We start from the raw sequence: 26,184 nt of genomic DNA, 5'->3' as shown, positions 1-26,184 counted from the left end.
CAACATATGTACAGTACATACTTCAATGCATCTTCAGGCAACCTGTTTATAAAGCTGTATAACTGCATCTTTTAGTTTAAGCATTGTGTATCGACACATATTACACAAATCACATATATAAATACGCTAAGATTAAGATGTTTGCCTCCCTTTTTAGAAAAAAACCTCACAATTACTCCACATAAATTATATATCATTTAATAGATAATTGCTTGCTCTACCGGCATCCAAAACAAAATAAAAATAATTATTGCTTTTGTTTTTGTAAATTAATTAATTATTAAAATTATATATGAAGACGACGACCGAAGACGGGCAGCAGCGTCTTCGGTGCGACAAAGCCAGTACTGCGGTCACCAACCCGCCTGCCCAGCGTGGTGACTATGGGCAAAACACATGAGTTCACGTTATTTTTGGCGTAAACTTATGGAGGCCTATGTCCAGCAGTGGACTGTATAGGCTGTAATGATATACGACAGCTTTAAGTTTGAAACAACGTCAACATGATGAACAGTCGGTAATTTTTTTCCTTATTTAGTGCGAATTATTCGCAAGGGTATTGCTAGTATTGTATTATCTTGACGTTTACAAAGTTTAGAAATATTAATTAGTAAACACGCGGTCTACATAAATCTCGCATAATGATCGGGCAAAAAATCGATTTTCTTGATGTTTAATAAAAATAGTTCTATGTCAGGGAACTTTCTAAATACCTACCAAGAGTGATTGGTCGTCGTCCTGTACCAAAAACAGAAAAATGATCACGTTTGGAGAGCGAAAAACAAATTCACGTTCACTATTTTTTTTTTACGTCAATAATGGAGCTATACGAAATCTCATGTCTAAGTGTTTTTTTTTTTAATTGAAAACTAAGCTAAGCTCTATCAGAGTGATTTCTAGGCCCAAAAAACACCCTAATTAAATCTTGGTGATGAAAAATGAATCGTTTAATAGTACGTATATAACAGTACTATTATCAATATACCTACTTTAATAAGATATAGTTGAGGATATTATCATCTATTAAAATGTCATAGAAAGCTTTTAGACACTAAGTATAACAACCAATATTTTATTTTTAACAGTACTCTAATAATATTATTAAGTACATAATTAACGTACGTTTATTTAAATAAATAATATATTTGAAATTATTGCCGATTGTCATCTGTATTATTTTCTTGTAGTTGAAAATTTTTAACGTTATACATTCTCGACCTCTTCTCAATTCTGATTGTCTCGATTCTGGACAACCAATTTAAAAGTTATCTTTAATAATAGTTCTATTGAGACAATAATTTTAATTGCAATTGCAATACTCCTTGACTCCTAATTGATACATCTTGACTTTTTATTGATAAAATGAAAAATAGGACTAAGTACATTTCGTTTTATTTAATTAAAAGTTGTTTCAAAAATATTACATTTCACAAAAAAAATTAAGTATATCATATATTGATTATTCAGGTACATGTTGAATAAATCGATAAATGGGTGGGTCCATTAAGTTCTAACTACTTAGGACATCCAAAAATTTTACAAATATCGTAGTAAATGACCATTCTTTTATATAGTTGAAAAATATAAATCAGTAAAAAACAGAAAAAAATTAAAACCAAAAAAAAATCCTATTCGGTCAATGTCTTTGCTTGAGATAATATTTACGTAACATGAATTACGGCAATAGAAGCCAGAAATTTTTTTTTCGGTGTCGGTCATTCTATAGATTTACTCCAGCGTCATTGCACGAAATAACTTGCGTTTTAATTTGATCTAAAATCAAATGAAACCTTAACAAAATCATTTTAAAGTAAATAGGCATACCTACTAAATTGTAAACATGAATTGTTTTTCTTTTATGTTTAGATTAGCTTCTTTTTATACGCAAAGAGCAAAGATTAGACATCTTATTCCATAATTACACACGTAATAAGTTCCTTGTAAAAAACAAACAAAATATGTGTCACATTGGCATGCTTTTTACTCATCAAAGTTTAAAATACGTAATTAATATTTACTTCACATTATAAATTAATAATTAAAATACTATATAGATCGAGAACTTTATACTATTATTCAATAATAATTTTAATTAAGATATAATTGTGATCTAATACACAGTGCAGTTTATTATAAAATGTTGTTAGCAAATAGTGATTCAATTGATAACAGGACGATGATAATATTTGTAAGTAGTGATAGCTTAATATGTGCAAAATATTATCATAACTAAGATATTCATCTTCAACATCTCAAGCAACGTCGATAAATTTTATCAGATATGCATTATGTTTAAAAAGGTCAAGTACTTTAATGTTTAAACTATTATTACCTAACTTTTGTCACAAATTATACATTGTGATTTTCTGCAATTCGCAATGTGGTCGAAAGATCGCTCCCACAACTGGACATTAACAGTCCGAATTTAACGTACCAATAATAGTATTATAATTTAAAAAAATGTAATTTTAAGCTAATGAAACACATTATATATATATATATATATATATATATATATATATATTAGAAAACTACCTCCTAAAACTGACATAGCTAAACGCAACAGCATCGTGGATCGTTACGAAACGAACATTTATACGTGCTATATATTTTTAGTAGCAGTACAAATAAATAGTTAATTTATATACTAATGATATTTAATAACATTACATTATGAATCATTTCTTCATATGTCATTTTAAGATATTTTCTTAAGGTATTCACAATATAGAAATAACAACACTACAACAGTCTATTCTGCTAACATGCTTCTCTTCTTCGTAGACCTTACAGAGTATCATGAGACAATAGTGTTTGTAAGTATAAATAGTAAACTTTTGAACTTTTATAGCGTGAACATTGACTAAACATGGGGTACTTGTTATTTGATTACATCTGAAATAATATCACATCAAAGCTTTCAAGCTCGATATTATCATTTACTCATGAAAATGACAATTATGACGCATAAATAGCTCAACGTACAATAAAGCGTACAATAAAGATAATTTTATCTCTAGTGTAAATTAATTTGATTAATTATATTGTGAGATATGCATAATTGCATTCGTCAATAAACAATGAGTTCGGATGAGTTCAACAAATCTACATTAATGTCGAACGTTTCAAATCTAATACGATATGTAGTTTTCGATAATAAGCTCTTTAATAAATTATATAAATATACTTATGAATTCAATATCTAGCCTATATAAAAATCTGACTTAGAACTTTTTTTTCATTTTAAATTAGCATCCGCGAGCTCTGCCTATGCGTTTTATTAAACATCAAGTATTATAATTGCTTATCTTACGGGCGAATTACGATTTGGACGTGGTCCGACGCTGACGCAATTTTTCTGTCACAATATCTTTTTTTTAATGTACATTTAGACGATTACTTACTTAGATGACTATTAAAACAAAAACAAGTGCTTTATTTAAACTTAGGAGGGCAACAGCAACACTACTCGATAAAAGAGTTAATATTTAGTTGGTATTGTTTTTGTCTACTTTTAACGTTCAATCTATTCTCTAATTGGAATGAATGCAATCAATTGAACGCGTCAACGTATCGCGGTAAGTTATTGTTTTTGTTATACTGAAATTGCCGGGGTGACTCGTCACCCCTGATGCTGTTTACGTTTGAATTTTTTCATATACTGTAGTTATTGTTTCATTTTTTAAGTAAAAATAGCAGATTCAAGACTACCTGCAAAGTATTGTTGATGCTAGCTCAGATGTTGAGTGCCGTTTAGAATACGATGATGCATACATGCATACATACATACATACATAAACACATACGTAAATACATAAAAACATCTCTGCCCGTGGACACAACATTTTGTTGTAACTTCGCAGAAACCGTTCTTTTACTGCCTAGAAACGATCATTGGATTTCAACGGGGATACTCAACCCCTTCTATTTTATTTTATTTTCTAAGACAATGCCATCGTATCATGTCTTCTAATGTCTATATCTGCTCGTGGACACTACATTTTGTTGTATCTTCGCTGAAACCTTTTTTTCACCGTCTACAAATGATGATGATAAAAATTTCAAAAGGTTTAAGTACTTACCCTTTGGATTTTTTTCCATAGTTAGATAAAATAACGATACTAATTTGTGTTAAATTATAACTCAATCTGTTGTTTAGAAGCAGAGATATAAAGAGTGGCTGCTAGTTTCAGCGTCATCACTATGTTCAAGAAAACGGGACAAAAAGTAAAAAAAAAATTGCACTAAATGCTTTCAGCCCACTTGCACTGAACGCCGTAGGGATATTTGCTTGAACTGCATTTAATCAAAATATATATATAATATCAAATTATAGATGTTATAATTAATACTATTCAGGTTATTAATAGTATAAGTGTTGTCATTTATGTCTGTAAAAAAAGTGTTGCCTGCTGAAGCTAAACCTGTTTGTTTATGTTCTTATCACTCCGGGAAATAGACTTAATACTATGGTTTAAAACTATTCTTAAAAGGCTTATTGCCGTAATCAATTATTTTTTTACTTATTATACAAATATTATATTCGCATCATGTTTTTTATAAAAAATATTTGGTAAGCAACTTTATCTATACTGTATAATATATCAGTTGTATATACGACCTAGCAATATTACTACTTATTCTGAATAATAGTTAAAACAATTCAATCAATTAATTGACATTTAAAACTACATTGCATAAAATGTGTCACTAATCGAAGGATAAGTTAGCAATTAGAATTTAACAACCTGAATTATTAACAGAAGAAATATTAAATTTTTTCTACGTGATACTTCAAGAATTAACATATTATTTATTCTTATACAGATTTTTTTTAATTCTTAATCGAAGCTTTACTATCGCATTCAGCCTGTAACATCCCATGGGCATAGGCTTTTTCTCCTCGCAGGAGAAGTACGTAGCTTAATCCACCACTGTTAGCGGATATGTTCCCTACTATGAGTAACGTTCGCTATTAAGTATTTATGATAAAAACCGGGACCAAGGGCTTAACTTGCTCTCCGAGGCACGGTGGGGAGACAAAAGAATAACCGAGAAAAAATATTTGTTTATATATAAATATCCATCCCGAGCGGGAATCGAACCCGGAAACCATCTGGGTTTTAGGCGCCTACTCGCACCACTACACCTGAGCGGCTGTTATACCAGGACAATTATTAAATTATTTGTTTGAAAGCTTATACTATCAATGTATTTATTTATTTATTTATTTATTTATTAATTAATTTATTTATTTATTTATTCTTAATGTACACCGAAATACAGACACATATAAAGAAAGATTCAATACAAGATGTACAAAGGCGATCTTATAACATATGCACATTATGTGCACAAATTAAGGAGGAAAAATCAATAATAAATAGATAAAAGCTACGATATGATAGACTTACATAATTATTAAAGAAAAAAAAAACATAAATAAGTAAATATTTTAGTATATAATATACATTTACAAATATATATACATACACATATAAAAATATATACATATATACAAGCACACATAAATATATACATATATATAAGCTAAAAATCGCGACAGTTATGACAATGCTTTTTAAGTCGTTGCAAGCTTGCATTGGAGCTTGTTTTATTGAAAGCGGAAGAGAGTTCCACAGACGAACAGCATTAACAGTAAATGAATTGGGGTAGAAGGAGGTAAAATGGGGAGGAATTTTCAGAAGCAAATTGGATACAGATCTAAGGAAGCCTTCATGGAAATTGCAAAGAAACGTAACCCATTCTTTAAGGTAATGATTTAGGATTAAAAAGAACACAGTAGAGTAGAGTAAGTACGTGGGTATTCCTGCGAAGGCGAATTGGGAGTCACTTAAGTTTACAGCGAAAATCGGAATCGTGGTCATATTTGCGAAGACCAAATATGAACAGACCAATTTATACAGAGATTTTGAAGGCGATCAAGCTTATTTAGTTGCTCCTCTTTGAGATCTAGAAAACAGCTATCTGTATAATCAAGGATTGGTAAAAGTTGTGATTGTGCCAGCGCAATTTTGGTAGGCAAGGTAAGAAAGTACTGGAGTCGACGAAATGAACTGATGGCTGCAAAAAATTTCCGGCTTAGTTCAGTTAATTGAGGTGACCAAGAGAAATGACGATCGAAAGTTATTCCTAGATTATTCCTTTATCGCTAACATTCAAAACAACTTTATTGAAGAGTATAGGAGGTACAAGTAACCAATCAATGCTACTGACTAGTTTTGGACTACCCACAATAATCAGTTGAGACTTAGAAGGATTACCTTTAAACCCGTACGAGTTACTCCAGTTAAAAATAAGGTCCATGTCATTATTTAGTTCGTAAATACTCGTGGGTAGATCAGCCAGCTTAGAGTGAGTGTATATTTGAAGATCGCCTGCATACAGGTAATAGAGAGAAGATAAGTTTATAGTTACCGAATTTATAAATCTATACTAATATTATAAAGAGGTAAAGTTTACCTCTATATATATATATATATATATATATATATATATATATATATATATATATATATATATATATATATATATATATATATATATATATATATATATATATATATATATAATATGATACTATCAATACAATAATAATCAATAAGAATTTTTTATTGTTATTAAATTGTTTAATTATATACTAGCTGACCTGGCGAACTTCGTACCACCTTATTTATTTATTTTTATAGATTATCTTTCAAGTTGGATCAAACTGCACACGGTGTGCAAATTTGATTAAAATCGGTTAACATAGGAGTCCATCGCGGACAAACAACGTGACGCATAATTTATATACCTATATATACATATTAAGAAGATATTCTTTTATTATATAATTGTGTTTGCTCGCAAACGAAAAAAAACCGACTTCAATTATATCGACGAGTAATACAACGTAGATCGACGAAGATTACTTAAAAAGTAGTTATCAGATCTCAATAAAATTTATATATGACCACATGACAAACATCATCATTACAGCCTATACAGTCCACTGCTGGACATAGGCCTCCACAAGTTTACGCCAAAAATAACGTGAACTCATGTGTTGACAAACATCAGCTTTCGATTAAATTAAAAATTATTAAAATCGGTACACCCAGTAAAAAGTTATTGAAGATTTTCATGATTTTCCCTCGATTTCTCTGAGACCCCATCATCAGATCCTGGTGTCCTTATCATGGTAATAAGCTAGGGATATCTTCTTTCCAACAAACAAGAATTATTAAAATCGGTACACCCAGTAAAAAGTTATTGCGGATTTTCGAGAGTTTCCCTCGATTTCTCTGGGATCCTATCATCAGATCCTGGTTTCCTTATCATGGTACTAAACTAGGGATATCTCCTTTCTAACAAAAAAAGAATTATCAAAATCGGTACATCCAGTAGAAAGTTATGCGGTATAATACAACGTAAGTCGACGAAAAAAGCGTCAAGTAAAAACGCATTATTAGATATATCTCGAAAAGTAGTTGTTAGATCTCAAATAAATTTAAATGGGACCAATTGACACACACACCTTTCGATTAAAAAAATTTTTGTCGAAATCGGTCCACACGGTCAAAAGTTCTGATGTAACATACATAAAAAAAAAATACAGTCGAATTGAGAACCTCCTCCTTTTTTGGAAGTCGGCTAAAAATAGAGATGCGCGCATCGATACGTACTTCAGCCGATACGATACTGATACCGATATTTTTTTAACAGTATCGGCGATACCGATACCGACTCCAATACGGACAGTGAAGATTTAAAGAATTACTCATACTTTTATTATTATTTATTTACAACTAGCCGACCCGTGCCCACTTCGTTAGGCGTTAATTATTATTATATTAACCAAATAACATACTTTTAAGGACAAATTTTATAGCACTTAAATAAATAATATGTTGCTCCAACGCCATCTATCAAAAATCGAGAAAACGTTGTCGATAGACTAAATTAATAACGTCGAAAGACTAATAAATTGTTTTTTTAATAGCGATACATGGCGCTAGTTTATTTACCATTTTGATATTATATTTTAATCTTTTTCTTATTTACTGAATTTTTTGTTCAATTACAATAAAATATAGCCTATGTCACTCCTGAATAGTATGGCTTTCTGTTACTGAAAGAATTTTCATGATCGGATCAGTATTTACGAAGATTATCCCCTACATACAAACAAATTTATAAACTTTACCTCTTTATAATATTAATATAGATTATAATAATTGATAAAAAATCAGAGATCAGAAGCCAAAAATTAATACCTAATTGAAATTCAAAGCTATGAGACTTATTCTGGAAACACAACATTCTTAAATTATTTAATGAAAGCCGATTTCATGTCTGTTTAGACGAGACCTGCTGTTGAAAATGTTCTTTCAGGTGCGAAAGAACCCATTTGAAAAGTTAAATATGTATTTTTGTACATCATTTATCGAAATGCAAAACGTATCGGTGAATTCGATATAGGTATAGGAAAACTCTCGATATCGCATAAATGTCTGTATCGGATGCATCCCTACTTAACCAATTTAAGTCATTTTCACGCATGCCGACCAGTGTAATTTTTGAAACAAGCCTACCAACCACAGCAGGATAATTAAGAAATTTTTACTTTAATTTTTCTAATATTTTAATTTATCTTATAAGCCTTATAATACTTATTTCAAGTAAATTTAGTTCAACGATATAAATCTTAGTATAAAAAATAATAGAAATAATACTATTTTGTGTACATATTACGTATTTACGTAACGGTAACACTACCGACCCACCGATGTCGATGTGTTAATTAGGGTTGCCAACTTTTTTTGACAAAAAAAACGTATAAAATGGTTTGGATAGGAAAAAATAAAGTATTTGGAAGAAAAAAAAAGTATTTTTCAAATTTTATATTTTTATTGCTTTAAAAACGTATTTTTGTGTGCCTTTAGCACATGCTAACAATTTTTTGTTATGTTTAAATGTTTCAAACTTGTTTAACAATCAATATTTAAATTTATATAAATAAATATTCGTTTCTAATTAAATTTATTGACGCTATATTTCTCTCTTCTCGCTACTTTAGATCCATTACTAAAAAAACCCTTTCAGTGAAAGCTTAAGTAGTGGGAACAGAGAGTAAGTAAGAAATTTTTTTTATATTTGGTAAGCTATCAGGTGCATTTTTAAGTATATATTGCCATTTTTCAACTGTACTTTTCACTGAAAATTCTTTATCATCATTAGTGATTTTTTTTTGTCTTATACATTCGGAATATATATCCTGCATCTTAATATTTAATCCGTCTTGTAATCTAGTTTTTATAATTATCATTTCAAAATGTTCAAATTTAACCGCATTTTTTAAGAACACGTTAGGAAGTATTGAAAGCCAGTTCTATCCAGCCAGTTCATCTTCGCTAAAGTCAAAACCATTTTTCCAACCATTGATTCCTTAACTACATATAAACAAAGCCAACGGTCAATTTTTCTACAATATCGTTGATAGTGAGTAGTGACATCTGTGACAAATGTCAGATTGTCACCTGTCCTGTCACATTCAAAACACCACATCTGACATCTAACATTTCGTTCAGTAATTTTAAATCCTTTCCATCATCCATTTTACCTTATTTGTACCGTTAAATAGTTAAGTAACCATAATGAGTATTTTGTTTCACGCATCACAGTAAAGATTGAAAATAAAGTATTTTCATATACTTTATTTGTATGCAAAAGTATAAAGTATATTTACCAAAAATAAAGTAGAATACTTTATTATAAAGTATGGTTGGCAACCCTAGTGTTAATTATACCTAAACATTGCATTGAGGTCAAAGGACTACAAATTTATAAGAAAACTAGGTATTTTAACCTGTTATCACATTTTTAGTAAGTTTTATAGTATCAGTTTTATATATTTAGTATTACATACTTAACATATTTTATTTCTCATGCCGAGTAATTATTGTATTATTTTATTACTAATAATATGTTTCACATAATATTTTCAAGACAATACATACACAAAATTAAATCCAATACATAGCTATCTATAGCTAAATCTGAGTAAATTTACAGAAAAAAATATATAAATTATTATACTTATTATATAAAATAATTTACTCACTAATTTTCACGGTCAACACACTTAATAATTCAATTTATATTCTTTTTCACTACTTGAAATTTTCAGTCTTTTAAAATTCTACACCGCCACGAAAAAAAATGTAATAAACAATAACACTCAACTTTGTAAGATACGAATATTTTTCAGTAGGTCAATATTTATGAGAATAGATTGACAAAAATACTTTTGCTTCTTTATCATTTACATCGACTTTACATTATTTATTAAGTAATATAAAATATACTAAACGTCATCTCCTGATGGACTTTCCCACCGAACTGAAGTTTGTAGTAAGATGTAGTCAGTGTTGCCAACTTTATTTTTACCAACCCACCAAATGTAGTCGTGTAAACCACCAGAAACCACTAAAACTTATTGGCCTCTCAAACCACCAGACTTCCACTAAAAAAAAATCAAAGACAACGGCTACCTACCTCAATATAATTTGAAAATACAACAACAACAACGTAATTATTATCATGAAATAAAATAATAGTTATTTAAGTTACGTACTGTAGTAATTAATTAATTATTGTTTCCTGTAGGAAACAATAATTAATGTAACTACAGAAAAAAAGGAAACAATTAGGTAAGTACATAACTACTAAAGAAGATCGTCTTCTGATGAATCAGCTTTAGTAACAAAAAAGTAATATAAATAGATAAAAAAGTAATTTTAATTACATGCTCCGATTCATGCTTAAATAAATTTTGTTAAATTGATTCCAGAAAAAAATTGTTAGAAACAAATTATAGAGAATGTAATTATTAATAACATTGCTCTCTTTAACAATCTTGATAAAGTTAATAGTTTTAAAGATAAATGATAAATAATGATTCAGGACACAGGGAGGCTGATGCAGCGAATACTTGTGAGAGCGCGAAATTAACAATTAAAAAACAAGTATACACAATAAAATTTTTTAAAATCTCTATTGAAAATACTATTAATTATTGTATAAAAATTTTTTAAAAAATATATATTATATATTTTAGTTTTTTCTTTAATATATTTTTCATCACCAAAATTTAACGCCACCCAAACCGCGCCCGAAAGCTAGTTAGTATTAAACATTCAGGGAGTGTGGGTTGTGAAAAACCCACACTCCCTCCCACCCCCACCCCCCCCCCCCCCCCCCCAACCCCATCAATTTCTTGCCGGCGATGTACATTATTACCAGATTCCTTAATAACGTACCACACATCTTGCACTTAGCTACTGGACCACCAGTGCTTTCCACAACTTGCAATGAAGCCTTTAATCCTAGGTCACGTAACCAACAATCTCGAAACTTTTGGGTGTACTGTGGCTTGGGCATTATCAAATACTATTTAATACTATTTCAAAAATAATTTTACAGCGCTAAACAGTTTAAAAACAAATTAAAGCAAGATTGAGAAGTAAGTATCATTTACAGATTAGAAAACGATAGCGAACCAATAGCCAACTGTACTGTTCACTGAACTGACTGACGACTGAGTAAATAAATAACAACTTGGTCTTTCAAATCAAATCAAACTTAACCCAATAGTTGAACATATAGATAAGTTATAGATTATAATATAAAGTTTATGTTCATTCAAGAAATTCATAAACAATTTTCGGGGAATTCCCAACAGCCGACAGGCTTGAATTCGTTCGGTGCTACCTACACAACAAAAATATACCATTTTTGCCTGTTGTGTGTTCCTGTAAAAAAAAATCCTAGAAAAATACTAGATCATTCTTTAGTGGTAACCTATGAAGCTTACCACTAACTGGAACAAACCTAAACCACTAAAAAATCCACTAGCCACTAAGACTAATTTTTTCCCGCCAAAAGGGGTGTCTAAACCACCAGATCTAGTGGAAAATCCACTAAGTTGGCAACACTGGATGTAGTTTTGCTTTTGATACCATAATTATTTTAACATAAAGATTGAGGTTACCGTAAAATGGGGTGAATAGACACAACTTTCAACTTCAACACTGATTTTCTTACATATTTTGTATAGAAGCTTATTAATAAAACATTGTGAAATCGTGAGTCGTGTTGTAGTATACCAAATATGAATCCCAAAAATTAGCGAAATCATGTCTATTATTTGTAAATTGAGAAAAAGTAGGTGGTTTCTATTTACCCGGAAACTGGGGTCAAAAGACACGAGAGAAGGGGCGAATAGAGAAAAAACACTAGGGCTGTCAAATTCAACTTTAATTTATTTATTGAAATAATAAGTAAGAACAAAGACAACATAAATGTATGTATATATTTTATAAATCAGTATATATATATATATATATATATATATATATATATATATATATATATATATATATATATATATATACTGATATATATATATATATATATATATATATATATATATATATATATATAAATCTTAATACTTATATATATATATATATAAGTATTAAGATTTTCAGGAACATTTAATTAAATAATTTAGGAATATAAACATGAGCAGTATATTTTACAAGCAAACAAGCTTAAAAAAGTAACAAAAATATAAGAATGTTTAATTCTAACATAAACTATAAAATTCTAAAAAAAAACTATTTTTGGTAAATAATCTAAGGTTTTCTATAAAATGAGATCAAAAATCACAATTGAAAATAAAATTGGGAGCATTGTGATTATAGTAGCAATATAATTCACTTTTGGGGTTTAGTTTTGGAAATTAAATTGGTAACTTGTTATACTACCTATTTAATCTGAATCCATTAGAGCATTTAATATATCATCATCACACCTATAATAAGTGGGCCGCCTAGAAATGGTTTTCGTTGATGCTGTCTCAACAAATGTATTTGACAATGTTTTCTTTAATTCTGCATCACTCAGAAGAACAATTCTTTAGGATACCTTGTATACTTCGTGCCACGAGGATCTGGTTTATAAATCCTCGGCATGGCGAACGCAATACGATGTAGCGTACCTGTTTATATTTAATTCAAAAAATTTATAATTTAAAATTAAAAATTTATAATTAATTTATATTAAAAAAAAAAGATAACTACTTAAAATGGTTTTCTAATAATTAATTGATACTTATAATATTTTTAAAGCACGTAGGTAGCTAAGTATAATGAACTTGTCTACGATAGACAACCCTAAAAAACGTCTTTCTATTAACCCCTTTCTCGTTTCTATTAACCTCTCACTCGTATCTATTCACCTCTTTCTTCGTGTCTATTGACCCTAAAGGCGTTTCTATTTACCCCTTTCTCGTATCTATTCACCTCGAAATTGCAGAAAAATGCCTGCATCCTGATTTCACAAGAAATAAGAAAGAAATAATTGACTATTAATACTTTACCTTTGTATTCCTAAAAGATTAGAAATTTATCTTTCCAAATAAATCAATTCGCTGGGTGAAATCTTCAAAGAACTCAATATTGAGCAAAACTTTTCGCAAGGTCTAAAATCACTATTCACACACGTTCACTTTAACAGCTTTTTTCTTTAAACAATTAAACTTTACGTAAAATTGTGTGTTGTCAGCATAAAGGAAAAATACTGCCGTGTAATTAATAGAAGAAATAAACCTTCAATAATAAGCTATAAATAATCTAGAGACAAAATAATGAAACTTCCAGTTTTGTTTCTATTCACCCCGCGATTTCTATTCACCCCATTTTACGGTATGTCGAAATTTTGATAGTATACGCTGTACGACAATCTTACGAGTATGAAACGTCAGGAGATTTTTACCTCTGCATGGAGCTACAGTGCTTTAAAATACTCAGGACACACTAAACAAATATACATGCATATAAATAGTTATCTTCCCACTTTTTAATTAAAATTTAACTTTTTTATAATATGAAATCATAATTACGTATTTGAAATTTATTAATATACTATTGACTAGAGAAATTATTACGTTATTTTTATTGTTGTCAAAAGCGCTTCAGCGCTGTTTTTACAATTTACTACGTACCCGTACCGTACTCCGCGCTTAGCTATTGCATAACCTTAAAACTATTTACACCTTACATTTATGTTATAAAAACAAGTTACACTGTACAAAATAGTAAATGAAATTTTCTTTTGTCTTATATGAAGTAAATACGTTGTAGGTACAAGTTGTAGAGTTATAGTAGAGGCCCTGTTTATATCATAGTACTCTGTGGTAGAGGCTCATCTTACTAGCGACATCTACTAGATAACCAAAAAAGTCTTAACGGGAACATAAACACACACACGCACACACATACATACAAAAAGAAATTATTATTGTACAAAATTACAAAGTGAAAACAGCATATACAATACGAATATGATTTTTACTTTATTTTTATGGACATATATAATTTAATTTACTTTGTGTGATTACTTTATTTATGTATCTACTATAATTCTTATTAAGAGTTTTCTTATTCTCCACTAGATGTCACTATGGATTTAAGTATAAAACTTATTCTGTAATATGTTTTATATCAAATACATTTTTTTTCTTATCTTCTATATATTAATACGTGAAGCAAAAACTTTGGTCCCTTTTTTACGAAAATAGTGCGGACGGAAGAGTATGAAAGGAGAATGCCCACCGCAGTATGGACTTTAGTTTCGCTTTGAAAAATTTTGTGCCATGATGATATTTACCACATTTTGTAGGTTCCTTAGTGTACATTTAATTAAAAAAAACGCTGTTTCTCTAGCTCGACGGGTATAATGAAAAAAAGTCACAACAAAAGTGGTTTTCTTATCCTTCTTTCATTTTGTATTTTTATTTACATTTGAAGTTTTAACTATCTGTAAATGTTTGAATATAATCTGAATGCAAGTAAGTTAATGCTTCAGTTTGCATATACTCTAGATTATTGAAGATATTTGACACAACAGAGATATTGACTTTCCCTTATACACAGGTTGATAACTTATGCACATGTTGTTTTAGAATTTGTGTTTTTAATCATTTAACTATGACCCAAGAAACCTACAAAAATATTTCAGATAAGACAGTGAGGCAATAAATAAAAAACAACTTGTGTATACAAAATCATTTTTTTTAACAAGTAAATACTACATTGTGCTATTCTTTGTAAGATAACTGACTTTGTTTTGAAATATAATTCTATAATAATAATTGGTATGAGGGGTATTTATTTGACACCTAGCAAACAGTCTTACAATCGTTTTGTAGATTAAACAATCAACAATTGGGATTGTGTTGTGTAAAACAAACAAATACTTTCATTTTGTAATATTTTAACAATTTAAATTATTCATTTTCAAATGAGAATTCATTAAATATGTCATCTAAAAACTGGGCCGGAGCAGTAACATCATTATATCTGCCCCACCCCAGGTACCACACCACACACATAACATGGGCACAACAACCTACAGTTCTGTTGCCCACAAGACAGCTGCAGCAATAACCTGATATAGCTTCGACACTATTGGCAACATTTTCATCTTTACTTATCAACAAATATGCATAATAAGTTCTGCCACCAATATGTCGAGACTTTATTCTCCCTCTCAGTAAGAAATGATTTGTGCCCAGAATAAGAGGAATATCTTCTTCAATTTCGTTATTAATTTCTATTGTGTAAGTGCCGTTTGTTCGTACGTGCTCACCGTAATATGAAGAAGCTTGCTTGAGCTGGTATGTCCCTAATGCAAATCTTTTCAAATCAGTTATGCTAAGTCTTGGGAACTGATCTAAATGTGGGTGGTGAGCATCAATGCTTACAAACGTAGCTCTTCGCCTATTATAATTTTCAATTCTTACAGTATTAGCAAGAACATTATCTATATGTAACCTACGTACCGCAATTGCCAAATATTCTGCTGCTTCTGGTATGTCTTCAATAAGTGGGTGCAATTTATTTGTTAAGGCACAGCCGTTCCGAAAATCGATCATTAAATGCTTAGCAGCTTTATTAAAAAACTCTTGGCGAAACAGTTTGAAGTCGCGTTTTAGACGACCATTGACCACTTCAACCACCCACCTACACATTGTTACACATCTCGACTTATTTGCTTGTTGTGTCGTAAGTTGATGCTCGCCTTCTGATAAAGACTCAGGCATATGAGCTTGATAGCCATATTCTATCAGTTCAGGTATTACATCCCTGAAACCTCTATCTAAAATAAAAATATCCCCCTCTCTAAAATATCTTCTCATTTCACCATTACTATTTCTAAATTCATTACTCATAATGGTAGCATCATTCACTGTCGCTCTATATGGACCTAAACAATCAAGGATATGGCCATCACAACAAACTATCATGAACGGCTTCACCAAATTAAGATGTTTATGTAAGCTGAAGGACTCTTTTTGAAATAAATAGTTGCTACTGCTTTGTACGTACACATATGTAGCATCACATATTACAATAGCGGGTCTCATTTCTGAAGAAGGATTAGGATTCCCGAACAGTCCTTCTGGAATTGTTTTATTCCTAGCTGCAACTTCTTCCACTGTCATGTGATTAAGGCCTAAATGTAAAGGAACCATCTGTTGGCTCATGCAGTTTCTTGCCTTATTCATATTTCTTTCTAAAGTGCTTCGGGGCATTTCAAATAAAGAACTGAGCCTTTCATTGCTATCACTGGTACGCAATTTGGCCAAATAAATACTTAATGCCACACTTGCAGAAGGCACTTCATTGTGCAGACTAGGCATTTCTGCTAAAAGTTCATGGAACTGAGCAGCTGTAACTCCAAGCCAATACTGGCAGAGATTGGGTGGCATCATATTTATGTTATTGAAATCCAACGTTCTTAAATTAATTCTCTCCATCATATTCAGCATGTGATCCATCTGTGATGCAGTAAAATCCCTAATATTAGATTGTAACTGCTCCCAACAATCATTTTCTAAATGGTATCTGCAGACACGAGCAGAAGATGGAATGTATAATCTATAGCGACATAATAACATTTCCTTCACTCCAGTTGGTACCAATAAACGTTCAACATTTTCACATCCTGAAAATATACAATGTCTTGAGGTTGCTGCAACACGTGAATAAGTTTGTGATATTATTCTAGCAGTTTCTTGACGTTGTGGGACCGAAATATGTGGAAGTGGAGGCGTCACAGGTATATGTGGTGGTTCTCTATTATCAGTTTCCTCATTGAAGGCTTCAATAGGTCTATTGGCATCTTGCCGCGTTTGTTTTTGAACATTTCTCCTAGCAGCAAGCCAGCATGCAGTACAAACTCTATTCAGATGAGAAACCTGAAATTAAAATATTTGTTAAGCAATATATTTATAAAAATTACTAGAACAACTAATATTTTCTAAAAATCTTATCTTAATATGTATGGGTATGCTTTGATAATCATAAAGAGTACATTTTTCACTAAACAAGGTTGTTTAAAAAGGGTGTGAAAAGATTATTATGGGGTCGGCAATGCGTCATCAGGTGGGCTGTATGCTTGTTTATTGTTGTTGATATTAAAAAGGAGACTGAATGTAAGTTTTAAAAAATCACATATAATCATAGTAAAAAAAATACACAAAAAATAATATGTACCAAATGAGGAAATGTCCAACTAATTATAACATTCCTTTCTGGGCTGTCTGGATGTACAAGATGAGTGCGGGCCCGCAGAATAGATATACCACAAGCAAAGCACACATTTCTATGTCCAGACACGGGCGATTGGGCTGGTACACCATCGGGTACTTGTTGTAGCATTCCAAAGCACTCCAAGCATATTCTACTATTAGAAGAAACCTAGAAAGAAATTAATATTCTTAATACTTAGTTTAATTTTAGCTACTAAGCTTATTACATATAAATACCTAACTCACTGATATTAATTGGATGGATTGGAGCCCAGCATAATTATCAATGTTTTTTACTATGTCCAAAATAAATACAGCACTAAGCATGCGCCATATTGTAATATAAAGGCTTTGTAAACTCCAATTAGTAGTTTCAGTTCCCTCTTCTAATGAAATAGTTGCCTCAGTCATAAAGTCTACGAGTTTTTTAATAATTGCGAGGCTGAATAGGTTATAAAAATATGTTAATACTTTTAACTTACCGGCGTTGGTGATACCCAGACACGAAGAATATTCACCATAGGCTCTGTTGCATCTTCCACCATGCGCCAGCGCTGGTGCGCCAATCTCATAGAGCAATTGATACACCGGCGAGTAACATCCATTGTCGTAGATAGGTATAGGTTTGGTTCACAAACACACCGAAAGTAAAGAGTCTCTGTCTCAAATATATTTTCAATTTCTATAGTTCTAGGAGGAACACGAAGCTCAACTCGACAAAGAAAATAGAAAGAAAACAATAAAAAGCTCTGACACAATAACAAACGTACTTATTAGCACGAAAGTAGGTACGTCAGTAACAGTAAAACGAAATAGTTACACATTTGACTATTTGATATCTTTTAAGTGAATATCGCATTATTGCCAGTTGTAGATCGATTATTGATTAATCGATTATGATTGACAAAACACTAAAACAGGATACTTTCAGATAGATTAATCAAATAAACTCATATTATTATCAAATAAAAATTGATTTTCTTTATTATTTAACATGTTATTATGAACTGCCAATTCGATATTTTAATAAAATAAATATAAGTGTATCGATTATATTTTGGTGAGTCGATTCGCTCGTACGAAAATTGCAATACTGAAGATTCAAATGTCAATAACAAAAAATACTTGGGAATTGCGAGTAAAACGGAAATGAATAAATTACTGCTTAATATGTGGATTCTTATCCGTCGAAGTTATGGCTAAGTATTTTACAATGGCTAGTGAAAATTAAAAACTTAGTTTTTAATATTAATTTGGTTTAGGCACAACGACGTGGAAGGAGGAAACCACCTATGGGCATTCCCCTTTACTTATAGTTTATATAGAGAAGAAGTGCAGAATGCTAATATTTTTTCAATTATGCATAAAAATATACTAACACAATAAAAAAAAAACATTACACACACTACCATGTATTTGATACACACTCGCATATTAGGTATACTCTTTTGTTGATTGTCAGTCTATAGTCAAATTGATTTTTTTTTAAGGTTCTTTATTTTTATATTTTTTGGTGTTTTTAATTTAAAATTTTAAGTATGGTCAAATTAATATATAATTTCATTATGAATATAATAAACGTGTTAATTTGTTTTCATCGTTTTTTAATTCATTTTACAATTATTCACAACCAAAAGCAGGTAAATGATGTTACAGTTCTATGTAGAGTATAATTACGTAGAGAAAAATATGTGTGTGAGTGTAAATGCAAAAACCAGTTTTGATAATAAGAAAGTATTTTTTTTATATATAAAAAATATCATAATTTATTATTTTTATTGTATGCAAAGTTAACAGGAAGTATATTATTTTAAACGTCTACTAATATTGTGTGTACAAATTACCAGTCATACATCTTAGAATATGTGAAAGAAAATGTAACTCAAAAATAATTTTATATTAAAGGTTTGATCGACTCTAAATAGATACTAAAAAAAGACGAATATAACCAACAAATTTTTTCCTCTATTAGTTAATTAGTTCAGCCTATTGCAGTCCACTTCTGGACGTAGGTCTCTATCTTTCGCATCAAACATCTCGGTTTTCCGTAACCCTCATCCAGCCTAAACCGCCAATCTTACGTAGATCGTTGGTCCAGCGGGCCGGAGGCCGTCCTACATTGCGTTTGCCAAGACGCGGTCTCCACTCCAGAACACGTCTGCTCCAACGGCCATCGGTCCCGCGACACAGATGACCAGCTCATTGCCACTTCAACTTGCTTATTTTATGGGCTATGTCGGTTACCTTCCTTCTCTCACGAGTAGTCTAATTTCTGATTCTATCTTTGAGAGAAACCCCAAGCATAGTTAATTCCATTACATGTTGAGTCCTTTAAACTTGTGGACCAGTCCCTTCGTCAGTGTCTACGTCTCACCTTCGTATGTTGTTAACACGGGCAGGATGCATTGCTCGAAGACTTGCCTTCAAGCATTGCGGAATCTTCGAAGTGAAGACTCGATGAAGCCTGCCCAACACCGCAACACTCACTTCACTCACTTCAGACTCCATCATAAGAACCTGACACGACTGTGGGGCGCCAGAGGATACGGTGCTCCACATGCTGGAGGTGTGCGCCGCGTGGGACTCGCAGCGGCGCGCGCTTTCGGCGGTCCTCGGGCGGGATCTCTCACTGCCGAGCGTCGTAAAAGCCACGCTCGACGGTGAGACACACACCCCCACCATTGTGCCGGGGCCCGGAGGTTTCGTCCGGGCCTACCGTCGGGGCGAGGTGGCAATGCAATCTCGCCCCACCCAGGGGGACGACTGCTCACACGTGATGTTTTTTTAGTCAGTAGGAGTCTGACATAACCCTCTGGCGCTCCCGCACCGGAGGATATCCATGATGGATTTTCACCACGTAAAAAAAGGTATAGCAATGTCGCGCGTGAGCGGTGTTCCATATTAGGCTAATTTCTCATAAGAAATCTTTTACTTCATGCGTCGGCCTGTCTCTTTCACACTCATTTAATACTGTGCTAAGAATAGTACTAAACATCGTTTCATTGGAACGCAAAAACACTGACGCTCTACTCGTACAACTTAATGTCAAATGTACGTAGAAGAAATAGAAGAAGAAAGAAGAAGAAATATACTTTATTGTGCAAATTACAAGCCAACATAACATACATCTTTAAAAATAAAATTTGCAAAACAATATTATCCACAAAGGCGGTCTTATCACTAGGTAAGCAATTTTTTCCAGACAAATAAATACACACCTACTACATTAATTATAAAGTAGATAATAGTTACTCATAAATATAAAATTGAATAATTATCGACAGCACATTTACGAATAACTACGAGTAAACTTACTAACACAGACCAGCTTTTCATTAACAATTTAGGTAAAAATCTTTAAGTAGCTTCTTAAATGATGTGAGTTTTAGCCTCCCTAATACTTTTAGTCAAAGCATTCCACAGAATTATTGACTGCACAGTAAAAGAGCAAATTTAGAAAGCAGTATGATGGATAGGTATAGAAATAAAATACGAATACGCAAAGAAAATACGAATCTAATATCTAAATTTTGGAGCCTCTCAAGTTTTTTTAGTTAGTGCTCAAGTAAGGTCAGGATATCACGCATCGGCATAGTCGAGATAAGACAGGAAAAGAGATTCCGCGAGTGCAATTTTAGCAGAAGTCGGTAGCATGTATTGTAAGCGTCTTAACGAATGCCAAGTTGAAAACATTTTTCTACTCACTCATTTAATCTCACTTGTACGTAATTATAATAATACACTATTATATAGGCGTAGTAGAATAGAAATAATTTAATGTACTAGTAAAGTATTTAATATAAAGAAATAGGTATAGGGTTTAAAATTGCCTATGTAAATTAGATCTATTTCATTATAGAAAGATTAAGAAATATAGGATTTAAAATTAACTGTGCAAAAATAACTTTAAATCCTATATTTGGAGTGGGAGTGCACTGCACCAGCGCTCTTTAAGACGAGCTGTCTCTGAATCTAAGATGTTTGCAACAACGGTACTAGTACTTAGGAGAACAACAAGTTACAAACAATTGTGCAATGCCCTAAAATATTTTTAGCACTTATAACTTTAAACATACACAAATAATATACATTTACATCTCTCATATTCGGTAAGTAGGTTCTTATTACCTCCAAATGGGGCTTGTAGGTGACTAATTAGCGCTCTAGGGTAATAATGTAGCTAGAAAAGCGCTAGGGCGGTAAGTAATTAAAATAAACAAAAATTTCTTTCAAAAAGTTTCCGTACATCTAACCATCATACTGGCAATAGCCATCATGCATTCAGCCCAATGACCAAAGCTGTTGTACATTATAATGTATTATATGTGATTATGTAAGTATATCATTAAGTAATCACAAAGTACAATGGTTAAGAGACAAAAAAAGCTATCACACAATATTTAATATATCAAGCTTTAACTGATTTAGTTGAGGCATTATTTGAAAATAAGCCTCAGGTTTCATTTTATAATTTTAAACTACGCGTACTTGTCTCTATCATTTCTAACTTTTCGAAGTTGTCATTCAATCGTATTTAATATACTAGCTGTATCCACGACTTCGTCCGCGTGTAAAAATATTACTAAAATAAAAGTAGCCTAAGTTACTCCTTATTATATCAGCTATCTGCCAATTAAAGTCCCGTCAATATCGGTAAAGCCGTTTCAGAGATCAGAGACAGACAGACAAAAATTGTAAAAAAATGACATTTTGGTATATGTGACGTGTATACATCCATATGCATTTATTAAAAAGCGATTATTTTAATATTACAAACAGACACTCCAATTTTACTTATTTGTATAGATGTATAGATTAAAGTTGATTTTGATATTAATTATGTATACTATATCTGACTATGTTTTGAAACGAATTCCATAACAAGACCTTTTATGTCTCATGGTTGATAGTCTACTTTTCGTCCCCCTAACTTTATTAATCCTAGCTATTACCAGGATGTGTTTTCCGACTTAGTCTTCATTACTTGACACACTCTTTAACATATACTTACTGGATTGTCTATCATCTGTATTCCTCTTGCACAATGTTATCTTGTGCTTGCACTTACTAAGGATTAGATTTATCAAAGTACTTTTCTACTCATATTCCTTAGGCTGGAGCGGGACGTGATCATATCTCCAGGTGCAACTCTGAGAGCTTATCTACTACGTTACGGGCAGCAACACTACCTCCAATTATGTAACGCCAAAAATATGCCTCAACGTCTTCATCTCCGTAAAAAGGAGCTCATGAATCTACCAAGGAAATGTTGGCTATGTCGCTTTTCTGCTCCTGTAACTTGAGGGGTGTTCTGGTAACAAATCATATCTATGACTTCTTACTATTAATCCCATAACCCCACACTGACTCATTGACTGACTGACAGCATAATCGATCGCGCGTTAGAATTCGTTTAGATGTTCAATACTATGAATTTATATTTCTTAAATTAACATAAACCTTTACAAAACTACATGTTGCCAGATTTGTTAATTAAAATAATCGTGTTTGCTCGCAAACGAAAAAAAAACCGACTTCAATTACATCAACAAGTAATACAACGTAGATCGACGAAAAAATAGTCAAGCAACTACGCGTTATCAAAGATTACTCAAAAAGTAGTTATCAGATCTCAATAAAATTTATATGTGACGACATGATAAACATCAGCTTTCGATTAAATTAAAAATTATCAAAATCGATACACCCAGTAAAAAGTTATTGCGGATTTTCGAGAGTTTCCCTCGATTTCTCTGGGATCCCATCATCAGAACCTAGTTTTCTTATCATGGTACCAAACTAAAGATATCTTCTTTCCAACAAAAAAAGAATTATTAAAATCGATACATTCAGTAGAAAGTTATGCGGTATAATACAACGTAGGTCGACGAAAAAAGCGTCAAGTAAAAACGCATTATTAGATATAACTCAAAAAGTAGTTGTTAGATCTCAAATAAATTTAAATGGGACCAATTGGCACACACCACCTTTCGATTAAAACAAAATTTGTCGAAATCGGTCTACCCGGTCAAAAGTTCTGATGTAACATACATAAAAAAAAAATACAGTCGAATTGAGAACCTCCTCCTTTTTTGGAAGTCGGTTAATAAGCAATAAAAAATGAATAAAATGGAAGTTTTTTTTTTTGGTACTAGGTATTATGTCAATATTTGGTGTTGTCTCGTCCGCATACATTCTGTTATAGTAGAATATGTCGGTCCTTGCAAATATGTATATTTAAACATTTACACGTATAAAACAGTTTAACTACTAAAATCATACAAACACATATTTATTTTCCATGAATTTCTGACTTCAGTGAAATTGATGTTTGCTAATGTAGACTTTTATTTCAATAAACGTACAGGTTGCTTTTTGTTACTTTATTTTTTTTTACTTTTTTCAATACTCACACACATCACACACACTTCATCCTATCGCAGTCTACTGTTGGACATACGCGTCCACAAGTTCGCGCCAAAAAATGGCGTGAACTCATGTGTGTTACCCATAAATCACCACGCTGAGTAGACTGGTTGGTGACCGTCTTTTTTCAAGTCCATCACAAATACATTCAATATGTTTCCGTTGCAAATAATTTATTAAATCTCTTATTATCCAACTTAACATACTAACATAAATTGTGTATGGTCTGAAAATTGATGGATAGCATAAATATTTTTATTGCACCATTAAACACTTTTAACATTAAAGACTATAACTGTCGCTTTATTTTCTAGTGCTTCTATAACATAATAATGATTAATAATAATAATAACTAATAATATAGGTAACTAGCTAACTCGGTAAACTTTCTCTTGCCGCTAAACGCTATTAAAAAATAGGGGTTGGTGGTGGTGAAAATTAAAATATACAATTTTGTCAAAAAATAATAATAAAGAATATTAGCGGTCACCCTTATCATTTAGGGGTATGAAAACTAGATGTTGGCTGATTATCAGATCTATCCCATATGCACACAAAATTTCATAAAAAACGGTCCAGCCGTTTCGGAGCAGTATGGTAACTTGTGTCACGAGAATTTTATGTCTATACATCTATACAAATAAATAAAATCTGAGTGTCTGTTTGTAATATTAAAATGACTGCGTTTTACTAAATGCATGTAGATGTATACACGGTACATATACCAAAATAACATTTTTTTATAATTTTTGTCTGTCTGTCTGTCTGTTTGTTCCGGCTAATCTCTGAAACTACTGGACCGATTTTGACGGGACTTTCACTGGCAGATATCTTATGTAGTAAGGAGTAACTTAGGCTATTTTTATTTTAAAAATTTATTTATTTTATAACTCTGCAAACGGAACAATAACTTTTTTGTTAAATTCCACGCGGACGAAGTTGCCGGCACAGCTAGTATAAGATAGACTAAAAAACTAAAAATGGTAGGCAACAGTGCTCGCTCAATTTCTATAAAACTTTGCAGTACTTTTTGAAATAAATTAAAAATATTCATGAAGATCAAGATTGAAAAATATCGGTGAACAAATTAATGTTATTACGTCTGTAGATTGCCTCGAGCTATGTATGTATATTTGCAAGCCTCTGCTACAAGACGGTTAGGGAGAATGCGCGCTCTTTCAAGAAACGCCGTGGCGAGAATTTTGAGATGCTTCGCGATCGAATTGATTATAAAGTCGCGATGCAGACATTGATTTATAATAAATCAATGGATGAATGGATGGAGGTAAACTTTACGCACGTACCATGACGAATGCGTGGCGGTACGTAGAAACTTGTTTTGAACCGTCTGAAGCCGGTGTAAGTAACACGGATCGACGTGAGCGAAGACACATAGGTCATTATAGGACATACATAGGCCTTGTATAACGTCGTCTTATTTTTAGGAGACATTTTACTTCTCCCGCATATCAACTTGTATAATCAACCTAGTGCGAACGCTGCCCTGTTACGGACTCAGTCGATATATGGTCTGACGGTAAGTTTGCTGTCGAGTATAACGCCTAGGTACTTCATTTACTTTTGCCAAGGGATTGGAGTACCGAATAGGTCGATAGTCTCGGATCGATCTTGTTTCCAGAAGATGTGAGCTAAATGTTTGACGAAGTGCACAGCGGTACTCTTTTCAGGGTTTACTTAGATTCTCCATTTTCTAAACCACACGTCGAAGCGTTGACCGTGTGGGAGATAATGCTTCAGCCTGTAATATCCCACTGCCGGGCATAGGCATTTTTCCCCATCTAGGAGAAGGATCAGAGCTAAAAACCACAATGCTCTAATGCGGGTCGGCCGATATATTCCCTACCATAAGTAACGATCGCTATCACCTGATAGCGATCGTTACTTATGGCACATCATAACAACCGGAACCGATGGCTTAACCTGCTCTCCGAGGCACGGTGGGAAGACCTACAAGGACTGCACAAACGCTCATACCACGGCAAACATCTGTATGGCCAATACAAATGTTTGTCATTTGCGGGGATTGAACCCGCAACGGCCAGCGCATTAGCCATAAACCAGTGCTGCGATAGTTG

The 26,184-nt window shown here is 32.0% G+C and overlaps 1 protein-coding gene across 1 annotated transcript; it reads right to left on the bottom strand.

Moving 5' to 3' along the window:
• Positions 1 to 15,355: 15,355 nt before the first annotated feature.
• Positions 15,356 to 18,306, bottom strand: LOC123655178. The gene is made up of 3 exons (XM_045591013.1): positions 18,145 to 18,306; positions 17,628 to 17,831; positions 15,356 to 17,329 (listed from the first exon to the last, which is right to left on the bottom strand). Exons 1-3 carry the CDS (start codon positions 18,265 to 18,267, stop codon positions 15,356 to 15,358), a joined length of 2,301 nt encoding a protein of 766 aa, XP_045446969.1. The 5' UTR covers positions 18,268 to 18,306.
• Between the last annotated feature and the right edge of the window lie 7,878 nt (positions 18,307 to 26,184).

Source organism: Melitaea cinxia, chromosome 7 (genome assembly GCF_905220565.1).
Source record: "Melitaea cinxia chromosome 7, ilMelCinx1.1, whole genome shotgun sequence".
NCBI classification, from domain to species: domain Eukaryota; kingdom Metazoa; phylum Arthropoda; class Insecta; order Lepidoptera; family Nymphalidae; genus Melitaea; species Melitaea cinxia.
The sequence above is the reverse complement of the archived record's forward strand: the minus strand, read 5'-3'. Positions and strand labels throughout refer to the sequence as shown.